General features: G+C 38.0%; 1 protein-coding gene across 2 annotated transcripts in view; it reads right to left on the reverse strand.

Annotated features, from left to right (window-relative positions):
- Positions 1 to 5,168: 5,168 nt before the first annotated feature.
- LOC107738676 (choline kinase alpha-like) overlaps positions 5,169 to 12,166 on the reverse strand; it is an 18,154-nt gene continuing 11,156 nt past the window's right edge. For both annotated transcript variants that reach the window (XM_016550463.1, XM_016550462.1), the window contains 9 exons: positions 11,229 to 11,342; positions 10,807 to 10,940; positions 9,936 to 10,040; positions 9,619 to 9,677; positions 9,421 to 9,508; positions 8,060 to 8,168; positions 7,861 to 7,967; positions 7,516 to 7,597; positions 5,169 to 6,970 (listed from right to left, as the gene is read on the reverse strand). In XM_016550463.1, the coding sequence (XP_016405949.1) occupies positions 6,911 to 6,970; positions 7,516 to 7,597; positions 7,861 to 7,967; positions 8,060 to 8,168; positions 9,421 to 9,508; positions 9,619 to 9,677; positions 9,936 to 10,040; positions 10,807 to 10,940; positions 11,229 to 11,342 (858 nt within the window). In that variant the 3' untranslated portion in view covers positions 5,169 to 6,910. The remainder of the gene's footprint in view (positions 6,971 to 7,515; positions 7,598 to 7,860; positions 7,968 to 8,059; positions 8,169 to 9,420; positions 9,509 to 9,618; positions 9,678 to 9,935; positions 10,041 to 10,806; positions 10,941 to 11,228; positions 11,343 to 12,166) is intronic.

The following is a 12,166-nucleotide window of genomic DNA, read 5'->3' on the forward strand; positions in this document are numbered from 1 at the left end:
TATTAATTATAATTAGTCCTTACAATTTCAGTTAGACTTTTACAGTAAAAATAACATACTTTGCAGCTCATTATCAAGAGCAACAACAACAATAATAATAATAATAATAATTTCTATGGATATTATTGATTATTATTATGATTATTAGTATTAATGTTAGGTTAAATGTACATTAAGCTTTAGAGCCAGCATCAACTTTGTAATTTGTAAAAGAAAAGAAAGAAAAAATGAGGGAAATGCATTTACAGTAATGCACTTAGAAAGAAAGCCTATGGGGCAGAGATAATCAGAGAATTTCAAATAAATATGAATATATGTTATTATTTTATCTGTTGTCTACATAATCTTTCTTAGGTTGGTCTACTTTTCTAGGTGGAGGAATTCTAGTTATGTGGCTTCTAGTTATGTGGCTCCTGCTGCTGGAGTTTGTCCTAAATCATTAGTGCTTTATAAATAGTTACATCACATCCCATCCTGTCAGAGACAAAGCAAAAGTAACAGGGTTTCTTTTTTAGCAGACCTAAAAGATTTGATACATCCTAATTTGCAAACTGCTCCTTGTAACGATATTCCACTGGAGGCGAGTTTAAGAACCCATGTGCAGTTTCAAGTCCAAAAGTGACATCCAAAATACTAACAAATAAAGTCTAGACTTTGATTTGTCTTGACTTGAACAAAACAGAAACATGAACTCACCAACAGAAGATTACAGGGACAATACTCAACAAGAGACAATGGCAACATAAGGGCTATAAATACCAAACAAAAAGGGTCACATGACACAAATCAACCAATTAATGAGAACTAAAGCATATGACTAAAGCAACCAATCACAAAGCAGAACAAAAACCACAAGACCAGATAATAAACCAATCAGAACAAGACACATAGAACAAAGGAACCAATAGCAGGAATACACGAGGGCAAGGGAACCACATGACTAACCAGGAACCAGGACTAAACTACAAAATAAAAGACATGAAAACATGAACATGAAACGAAACCCAAAACCAGCGTGACATATCCCCCCCTTTAAGGGTGGCTCCAGATGCCCTAACGTAACACCCAACCCAAACAAAACCCAAAAAGTCCAGGAGGGTGGTGGAGCGGAGGTGGAACTGGGGGAGGGATGGAGGGCCAGGTCCATGCAGAGGAACAGGACCTGGATCATGGCATGGCAGAGGACCAGGACTGTGGAGTAATGGTGGACCTGGACCATGGGGCAATGACAGACCTTGGCAGTGGAGCCATGGTGGATCTGGGCCATGAAGCAGAGGCAGGTCTAGACTGTGGAGCAGTGGTGGGCCTGGACCGTGGAGCAGTGGCAGAATGTGGAACAATGGAAGCCAGGGTGGAGCCGATGACCACTTCAGTGGAGCCAATGGTGCAGAGAACCACCACGGCGGATCAGGCGGGACTGGAACAGAGAGCACAGAGAGGTTAACAACGGCCTCTACGGCCGTAACAAGACAGGTAGACAGTTCTGAGATGGTATTGTTGGCCATGAAAGGACAAACAGAGAGTTCATGGACAGCCTCCATGGCCGTGACAGTACAGGCAAAGAGTTCATGGATGGCCTCCTTCGCCATGACAGGGCAGACTGTGAGTTCAGAAGTGGGCACCACCACTTCGGGAGGTTCTGCAGCGTAAGCCGCCACCTCTGGAGATTCTGGAGATGGCGCAGATTCATGGACAGGAGAGGAGCGCAGTGTGCAGCCCAAGCACTCAAAATGGCGACCGCCATCACAGGCAGTGCAGCAGACAGTGGGATGCCCGCCGGGCTTGAGAGTAATAAGGCTGTGAGGCTTGTGAGCGTAGAGGCCAGTGGGATGCCAGCCGCTCGCATTAATATCAGAGGTGGATCCAGCACACTGGCAATCAGTCTCGTCAGAGGAAACTTGCATGGCATCCGTGGCATGATGGGGTTCTGACAAGGTGGCCATGGCGTGACAAGGCTCTGGCGTGGCAGCCATGATGGGTCTAGACTCTGGAGTGGCAGCCTTGACATGACGAGGTTCTGACGTGACAACCGTGGCGTGGCGTGGCGGCCATCTTGGCTGGGGACTCAGGAGTGATGGCCATCTTGCGAAGAGACGCTGGGCTGGTGGCCATCTTGCGAGGAGACTCTTGAGTGGCAGCCATCTTGCGAAGAGACTCTGGGCTGGCGGCCATCTTGCGAAGAGACTCTGGGCTGATGGCCATCTTGTGAGTAGGCCCTGGCTTGGCAGACATGACATTAGCAGGCCCAGGAGTAGCAGGCATGACGTGAGCAGGCCCTGTAGACTCTGGCGTGAAATGAGCAGGCTCTGGTTTGGCAGACATGACGTGAACAACTCCAGACGTGACGGTTGGGACATGGAAGCACTCTGGTGTGGTGAGTACTGTAGGATTGCAGGGTTCCTCATCTGCAAGCCCCACAGTAAATGAGGAACCACTCAACCGGAGTGCAAAGTCAATATATTTAGCCAGAGTCCAGTGAGGAGTGTGACGTGGCATTAACTGAGATATTTCCTTTGTGAGGCCAAAATTGAAAATTTCTTTAAGTGCCTCATCATTAAAGTCTACTAAATGGCACAGTCCACAAAAATCCTCCACATAATCCTCAATCGTCCGATGGCCTTGACCTTACTGCAGAAGTGCAACTGCTGGGTTAATTTTTTCGGTCAAGTATTCTGTAACGATATTCCACTGGAGGCGAGTTTAAAGGGCTTTAAGAAAATAGTGTGTCAATAATGCAAAGTGACAATAGTAAACACTCATTTTTCAGTTAAAGGCAGTTCATCATTGAATTCAGTGATGTCATCATCCAGCTCAGTTCAGTTTAAATTGTATCTGTGCAATCAAGTCAACGATATCGCTGTATAAATATATATAATGAGCTCTACTGTAGAGATTTAACGTGTAAAAAATATTTTTGCAACGTAAAATACACTGCCATACAAGTGAAGGAAGTGCAAAGAACACAAAAATATTATTTTACTATAATAACACATAAATTAGATCGTAACATTTATCTATCCTCAACCTAAGTTCCAATCTTCACCACGTTGTTAACCAGCAAAAGTTAAAACATCTTGTAAACAACAAAAAGTTTACATTTTAACGTGGCACGGAGTCTTAAAAACGCACAATTACTCGCAAGAGGCTGAAAAGGCAGCAAGATAACAGTTCAAAAACAGAGTAAACAAAATGCACTATTTGTAATCCGGCTTTAATGTCTCAATTTTCTTGTCTTTCTATTTAGAATATTTTAAATTACTCTAAAGTATAATGGGAACTGGAAACTACAAACATTCTCAATAGTGGCTCATGCCACTATTTTCCAATTACATTTTGGTTTCTGTGAGTGTGTTTGCCTGTTTATCCTGAGCTCTCCTTTATCTTTACCCCGCTGAACGACAGCCAGACCTTTCACTTTGGCATCTGTTAGAGAGATAAAGATAAGAGCCAAAAAATCTCCCTCCTCTTGCTCTCACACATCAAATTAGGAAAAAAATAAAATAAAAATAGCAGCTCAGGGACACCTCACTGGCTGGACACTCACAAATCCACTCTCATTACTTTATAAATGTGACCACTAGCTTCCGGTCATGATGAAGATTACATATTGTCATTAGGAATGTTTTTTTGCCAATAGCAACCACTAATAGCAAATGTTAAAATGCCTTAAAAAGCCATTTTACACTAATATTTTAAGTTATTTTTTTTAAGTAATGTAAAAAAAAAAGTATAATTTGCTACCAGCCTACAGTTCATGAACTGAATATGGAATATTCGCATAATTAATTACAATTAAGAATAATTCATCTCTACATCAAACATTGATCAACAGCGCTATCACAGCATTTATTTTCTTGCTATTTATGCCAACTAATATTTTTCTTTCATAATTTCACTCTCTAAATAAACTGCAGAGTTTATGAATATGCTGATGCATTTAGCCATCCAGAAACACTGTTTCAGCTTTGCCCATTAAACACTGTATATTTCTCAAAATGTTACAAAATATGTCAGTATAGCTAGTGTTAAAAGATTACGAATATCCAATTTTGTTTGAATTAGTTTTAAATCAATTTCTGAATACATTTGCTGTTTCCATTTTTAGACACTGGGACATGACAGCATCTAAAGCAATCCTGCAAGTATTATTAATACAGTGTGTTTTAACTGTACCAGAGTCACAACCTCACACATTCCTCTAAATTGCACGACAACCCTGAGGAACACCGTGATATAAAATCTCTTTATAGAACACAGATTAAAGGTAGCAAATATAAGTGTTTAATCGTCATGAAAGGACAAGAAGTCATTCCGTGCGAAAGGGAAAGGGTGAAAATAAATTCATAACCCTAAAATAGACATTGTTCTATATTTTTGGATTCGAGAATCATACATCCTTGAAATTTTATAGGAGATGATAGTGAAACAAAAATTAAGGGTGATGAGCAAGTTATTTAGGGTGTTTCAACTGTCCCTTTGTTCCAACATTGTCTACCACAGGCTGCTTTGGAAACAAAACATTTCCAGCCCTTCACAGTGCCCTTTGTTTTGTGTCACCGTTTCTTCAGCATGGCTTGGCATGTATACCAGTCAAACATAAAATAAAAGATAAAAGCCATGCTTTAAATTCCTATCCTAGTATTCATTCAGAACTTTGATACTTGAAATATTTAAATGAACTTTGACGAGTAAAGGGTTGTCATCACATAGGACAAAACATGTAACTGCATTACTCATTATTACGTGATTTATGGGTTTGGAGGTTTAGAGAAATCTATGTGTGTGTGTGTGTGCTTGGTGTGTGTGAGTGTGTGTGTGTCTGTACTGGCAATCTCAACCTCTGCAAAGAATCTTCTAGAAAGCGCTGCCATTTTGTCCGTTACAGTTGATTTTACTTTTAGGTCATTACTTTTAGCAAACCTCTGAAAACATTTGTCAGGTTAGCTGAATCTGCTTTATGATCAAAAACTGAATTACATGCCAGTGTAAATGTATGCGTGTATGTGGATTTTTGTCATCCATTATTAAACTCATTTTCACATTTATAATTATCATCACTGAGTTAAGATTTGGAACATGATCATAAACTTTTGATTCTAGTTTAAACAATCTTTTGTGACATTAAGGGAAGGACTGAAAAAAGAAAAGGACATATTGAGACAAAATAATTTTACAACCCTTTATTCACAGTCATATGCAAGCATAAATTAGTACATTACAACCTGTTGAATGGTTTCACTTAAGTCTTTTGTATTTTCTATTCCTCATTTTTTATATTTCTACATTTAATGGATATTTAGAGAGAACAAGCATCAGAGGCTTTATATTGATGTTAACAGATGGACAAGTTAGTAAAGCTTGTCTAGATAAACAACTGATTTTAAAAACGGAATAATGTTCAATTATTCTTTTAAAAAAAATTTAACATCAACACTATACTTTCACTTTTCCTTTCTGTTTACTAATGTTCTAAAAATTGAGATTCATAGAGACCAGTTACATAGGAACATGTAAATAAATATATTTATTTTATTTTATATGATTTAAGATAGAAAGATTGAACAGAAATCAATTGATCACCAGTATACTAGTTAAAAAAGGGCCAAGAGATCCACTTATATTATTTCAGTAATGACACAGAACACTTTCTTATTAAGAAAAATACAACTTCCGTTGCAGAAAAATAATAGAAAAGTTACATTTGCAATTAATACAACTTTTTCACAGAACTGTTTCAGAAAGTGCCTTCGACATTACCATTAGCAAAAAAGCAAGACTGCCTTAATAATATTGTATTACAATACCTATATTTCAAATATATGAAAAAATAAACAATACTTTTACCGCAATTTAAGGTTATAAGTTGAACTAAAATGCAAAACTAAGTAAATATTGTTCAGTCGTAAAACTATTTTATAGCATTTTAAAAAAGAAAAGGAGAATAAACATTCATAAACGTTCACTGTGAAATTGTAATCAGACCAACTGTTATATTAAACAAAAGGCTGTTATTTTAAGATCAACTGTTATAAAGTTTTATATTAATATCTAACAGTTATCAATTCAGTATCAAATCAGATACAGGCGGGTAATCTCATACTTGTCAAATTCTTAAAAAATAAATAAACGAAAAAAATAAACGAGCACCTCTAACAAGAGGTGAATGACATCACTATGGTCAAAACCATAGTTTTCCAATGTTAAGACAGATATTTCATACTACACGCAGATGGTGCGGTCCCACGGGTATTTCACTTCACATCATGCGGATCTACTAGAAACAGACATCAAACAAGACATGATCTAATAGAAGTAGAAAAGAGGTAAATCATCCAGTAAAAAGGACACCCAAAAAATGGAAACAGAAATGGAAACAAACACAATGCTGAATCATCAGAACCGCAGTGTTAACATTGTTTGGTCTGTTACCATCTTCTGGTAACAGGTCCAGTTTTTGAACCTTACTCTTTAACAGCGCATCTTCTATCACCGGTTGTATAGATAACACTACATGACTAGGTGATAAGAAACACCACAAGGCTTAAGTTAGTATGAAGAACTTTCCACCACTCCATTCTTTGACTTGTGAATCAAATTGCAGCTGCGTAAAATATTTTCCCCTGTGACCTCGTTATTCTTCTCTATTATTCTCCAACTGTCCAGAAGCTCAGGCTGGTGTGTTAAATGTGAGAAGCTTAAACTTGTAAACACTGAGAATCAGCATATGGGGACACTTTTTAAAAATACGTATGTTGCATTGATTTTGGTCCATGCAGCACGGTTGAATCACTACAGACGCAGAGCATCCTCTTTTAAACACATTCAAAATTTGCTCCGCTCTTTTCTTGACACCATATGAGCAGTTGTTCCCTCTTCCTACTATCCGTTTGGGAATTTATGCATGTTTTCTTTAAACCCTGAGCTTCTTTTTGAGCTCAAAGTATGCGTCAAATCTGGCCATGGCGTACTCCTGTAAAGAATGAGAAAAAATTATTAGAGAATAAACGATTAGCATTTTTAAATGATATATATTTATAACAGAGCAGTTCTACAAGATATAGGAGCATTATATGGACTATCATTGTCCTTTTGTTTTTGGTTTTTTTGTCCATTTTATTTTATTTCTTATTATTTTTCTAATATTAGACATTCATTGTATATTATTCATTGTTTTAAAAATGGTCAAACTTCAATAATTGTTTTTTTATTTTTATTTTATTTCAAAAAACATTACAGTGGCACACACTCAGTAGGTTTACAGTCATGTTACCCTGACCTCACAAGTATTTGTGTAATGTCCAAAGAGTTGTCAGGCAGCGCAAATATTGCACAGGCCGTATCTTTACATACAGTGGGTACGGAAAGTATTCAGACCCCCTTAAATCTCCGTTGATAAAATTCTTGTCTTACCTAAGAGCTGCACTGTGTACAATGGAATAACGCCGTAATAACTCAACATTAGCAATAACTCAACTGCAGACACAAAGACTTGATGGCTTTCTTGCAATAACTCACCATGTACCCAAACTCAATAGTTGAAATTTTGGCCTGGATCACGGACCACAATCCCCAGAAGAAATGGGAGGCCAGAGCGAACCTAAACGAGAGAGCATTGAGTTCACAAATTACAGATGGAAAGAACGTTTGGGAAGTCTCTGGAAATGTGAATCATTGCTGGACTTGGTCCAAATGTCTTTTTACAATATCCATTATAGTAGTACAGTACGAGACCCAAGAGAGAGGGCCTTATTTCAGAATCAACAAGCTCAAGAAAATGTTACATAATCATCTATAAAATTACAAATTGATGGCAAAATGTGTGTAAAACTGCTTAAGATAGATCTGAGGTAGGTATATCACCTGTTAACCTCCACTAGCATATCCTCTTTGAGTTTCAGCTGGTCCTCCTCACTCAAGTTTTCAAATCCAGCATGAGATTCCAACAGATAAGTCTGAAAGAAATGCATCTGAGGAAACAAAATCAAATGTAATGTCCTTTTTAGGGTTAACAGATTTAAGACGAGAAATAAAAGTACGCCAAAAAAGTCATTTTACAAACCTGCTGTGCTTTGGTGGGGTAATTTTTGGTGTTGGTGATGAAAAATGGAAACTTGTCAAAGGTGTAGTCATAAGCCCACTCACAGAAAAAATTTCCAATGTCAAATCCTCTGTGGGAGAAGGACAGGAGATCAGCACCCCATCAACAACATTCATTAGTGCGATAATAATGCATAATGCATCAGTCTTGGTCGTTCAGAAATCATTGGTAATTGTGGAGGAGGTTTTGTTTAGTTGCCTCCCACATTGATGAGAATGACATTTGGAAACTGTTCTAATTGGCTTCAATAAATAATAAATAAATCAGTTCTGATGGGCATCAAATGATGTGTAGGGCTGATCAGCATTATTATATATAATAAATGTACAGTATTACTGACTACAAATGCCAAACATTAGTATGCTGATCCAAAAATAAAAAAAATAGTGTTAAAAGTTTTAAAATGTACAGCTCAGCCCAGATCTCATTTTTAAAATTCATGGTCTAAAATATTATCCAGCTGAAGTGCAGCATTAACGGATATTGTCCTATTGCTGTTTCGGAAGATGATAATACATTTCTAGTCTATCCAGCTCAGTCATGAAACTCTAGACAGCAATGCAGTCATGTATTACATGGCACAAGCTGATTGGCTGATTCTTCAGCCAATCAGATTGCTTGCTCAACATTAAAATAGTCTAGTTCAGTGTTTGCTCTAAGTTGTATCTGCAGTGTGCAATCAGAGTTCCTCTTATATTCTTTGTGAAGAGCCTCACAGCTGCTGTGGAAACTGAACAAAACACACATCTCTGTGGCTGGGAAGCCTGGCTTCATTTCCTACTGCTTTGCTGCACAAGCACTGTCAATGGACCTAAACATGGGTCACTTACGCCCTAGGAGACTACACTGGATGGCAAGATGGGAAAACAAAGAAAGCATGCCTTGACCCTTGTCGTCCACCACTAGAACATTGACCTTGCCGATACAGAACCCCCACCAGGCTCCTAAAAGAACGTGTTACAGTTTGGAGCTTATTTGCCTGAGGATCCTCTTTGAGACCTGTGTTTGAGCACACGCAAGAATGTGAGTACCCTAGCAACAGTGTGGGATCATTGCCAGAGCCTTCAACGTCTAGAGGTCCCTTCTTAGAAATGGGGCACCCCAAGTGTTCCAAACTGATCAGAAACAACCGAGTTGTCTTGAATAAGAGAACCAGACAGTTCTTTAATTCAGCTCCAAAGATGTGGGAGGTAAAAGATCAAAACTTAATTCCCATTAACATCTGGCCGTTACAAAACCAGGCTGTTTTCTTAGAATTTAGCTGCATGTGCTTCTTCTGATAGAGCATGTGAGGAATGGATGTGACTATGAATATTACAGACCTGTAGTTGTAGCTGCTGTATTCAAAGTCGATTAACATGAGCCTCTGTCTGTCTGTGTTCTCACGGCTACTCAGGAGCAAGATGTTTCCTGTTTAAAACATGGCAGCACTTTTAAAACATTTGATTAAACATTGAGTGGACCTTTGTTAGAAACAATAATAAAATACAGACAATCACAGTACTAAACCCATGTCTAACCTTCTTGCAAGTCATTGTGGCAGAAAACAACAGGAGAGGGAGTTGATTCAAGTAGACACCTGTGTACACAAACAGCCATTTAAGTAAGCACACAAAAGACATCAATTATGAGCAGCCGGCAAACACATTCTACATTTGTCAATACATTATCTTGCTATCAGTCACTCTTGAATCTCTTAAAGTGTGAACAGTTTTCAGGGGTTCTGATAAAGCATGTCAATGAAACCATGCTGGAAATGTATGATGAGATGATAATTCCCCTAAAACAGAAGTGAAATCACAGCTGTACTGAATAATCAAGATAATAAAGATCTTACTTGAGACTGTCCATCTCTTGAGGCAAGTTGTAGCTCAAAAGGCGGGAAAAGTTTCGTAGATGGTGCTCCCTGGTGAAGGTGAGCTGAAGCACTTGATCCATGTACCTGTGCAGTAGATGAGTACAAAAAGATTGCAGTGTTGGCCATCAACAAAAATACTCAATATATTTGCAGGCAAATACCGAAAGTTACTCTTCTATTTTTAGCAATTAAGTAAGCTAGATTGAAAATTCATATGAGATGATAAATGCTGGTAATCTATATTTAGGTCCCAGTGGATAGTACTAAAGGCTATGGGGTTTTCCAGAAAACATGAAACAGAAAACAGTACAGCTTTTTCTTCCAGGGAACTAGGTTTACATATATCATATTTAAAATTTTATAAACTGAATTTCACCAGAATAAACTCAATACTGTCAACATACTGACAGTAAGGATGCAGTTCCTCACCCACGATGAACATTTCTGACAATTTAAACAAACTAGACAGCCTTTTTTTAACCCTGTTAAAGGTTGTGTTCTAGCCATTTTGACCAAGAGAGGATTTTCTTTTTCCTGAAAATGCTACTTACTGACACCCCCCAGTATTTTTGTGCTTTTTTAACCACCTTGTTACACTTGTGGTGGTCAAAAATGATCAGTCTACAAACAATTCACTCAAAAACTGAGGTGCATAAGCTCAGATCAATGAGTCCTACAATCAGTAAGCTCCGAAACGAAATACAAACATGTGCTAATTGAAAGAAAAGAAGTTGAATTCATAATTTGGTGATTTTATAACATTATATGCAAGCAATTTGTAAAAGGTTTAGTTAAAGGATTTTCAGCACAGGACAAGTGTTAATTTGACAGATATTTTATGATCACGCACTTTTCCATGGTGCCAAACAGCCACTTTGGCTCCTTGTTGAAGGGCATTCTCATTCCATGAAATCTGGTGATCTTTTCAGCAATCTCAGCAAATATACCAGGGACACTCAGCTCATCTGTGGACAATTTTCGACTCTGCAGGCAAACATTGAACTTTCAGTTTGTGTTTTTATAACTAAAACAGAAACAATTACGCAACTAAAATACTAAAAGTTGCACTTGAGTTTTAAGTTTCTGTGTATTAAAAATCACAGAACGTCATTCAGAGCAATGGAAAAAGTGACATTTTAGAAATTTGCCTAGAACGTCATTTGATTTTTCTTCCAATTTGCAAGAAAGGGATTCATAAGCGTTAGTGTCGAAACCGTGTTTCACATCCAGAATGTCCTCTCAGTCATCATAGCAGCAAAGTTGAAGACTCACAGGGACAAACTGTTCCAGTCTCCCCTGTGGAAAAATGCCATAGAGCTTGGGCCCAAGCTCCCTCTCGGCCAGGATGGCAAACATCACACTCTCCAGTACCATGGCATCAGCTCCCTGCAAACACAAAAACATACGGATACAGTTTGGGCACTCAACAAGTTAAATCAACTGCCAAGATCTATCATCAAACCACACAGACTGTCATGAAAACCTGTTTAGCCTGACTGGACCTTCAATCCCTTAAAGAGAAGTTCAGCCTAAGTTAAAGGGGTCATATGATGTTGCTAAAAAGAACATTATGTTGTGTATTTGGTGTAATGCAATGCGTTTCTGCGGTTTAAGGTAAAAAAAAACAGATTATCTTCCACATAATGTACATTATTGTTGCTCCTCTATGCCCCGCCTTTCTGAAACACGTCGATTTTTACAAAGTTCATGGACCCTTTTCACATTTCCGGGTTTCTCAGCAGCGGAAGTCGTCATAGTTGGGTTAACTTCGAGAGCAGTGAACGGGAGTACCACAAATATATTTTTTTGCATTCCCATTTGCTCAGATAGCAAAAGAAAAACTCCACGATAGTGTTTTCGTGACTTTCAATAAAAGGAAAAAAATTGAGAGAGACTGATAATGGCAGTCAGAAGAGAGAATGATGTCAAATTTACCATCCCTCCCATAGACGCTGCATTAGAAACACCCTTGCATTAGTGTTAAAGGGGTGCTATTATGCTTTTTCACTTTTTCAACTTTAGACTTTAATTAGTCTGTAATGTTGCTGTTTGAGCATAAAAAAGATCTGCAAAGTTACAAAGCTCAAAGTCCACTTCAAAAGGAGATATTTTATTCAACAGAAATCACTTTTTAAAAACTACAACGAACGACTCGTTTGGACTACAATGCATATTTTCCGGGATTTGTGATATCACAAATATCAACGAAT

The sequence above is a fragment of the Sinocyclocheilus rhinocerous genome, unplaced genomic scaffold, assembly GCF_001515625.1.
Source record: "Sinocyclocheilus rhinocerous isolate Xijiao unplaced genomic scaffold, SAMN03320098_v1.1 scaffold1938, whole genome shotgun sequence".
NCBI lineage: Eukaryota > Metazoa > Chordata > Actinopteri > Cypriniformes > Cyprinidae > Sinocyclocheilus > Sinocyclocheilus rhinocerous.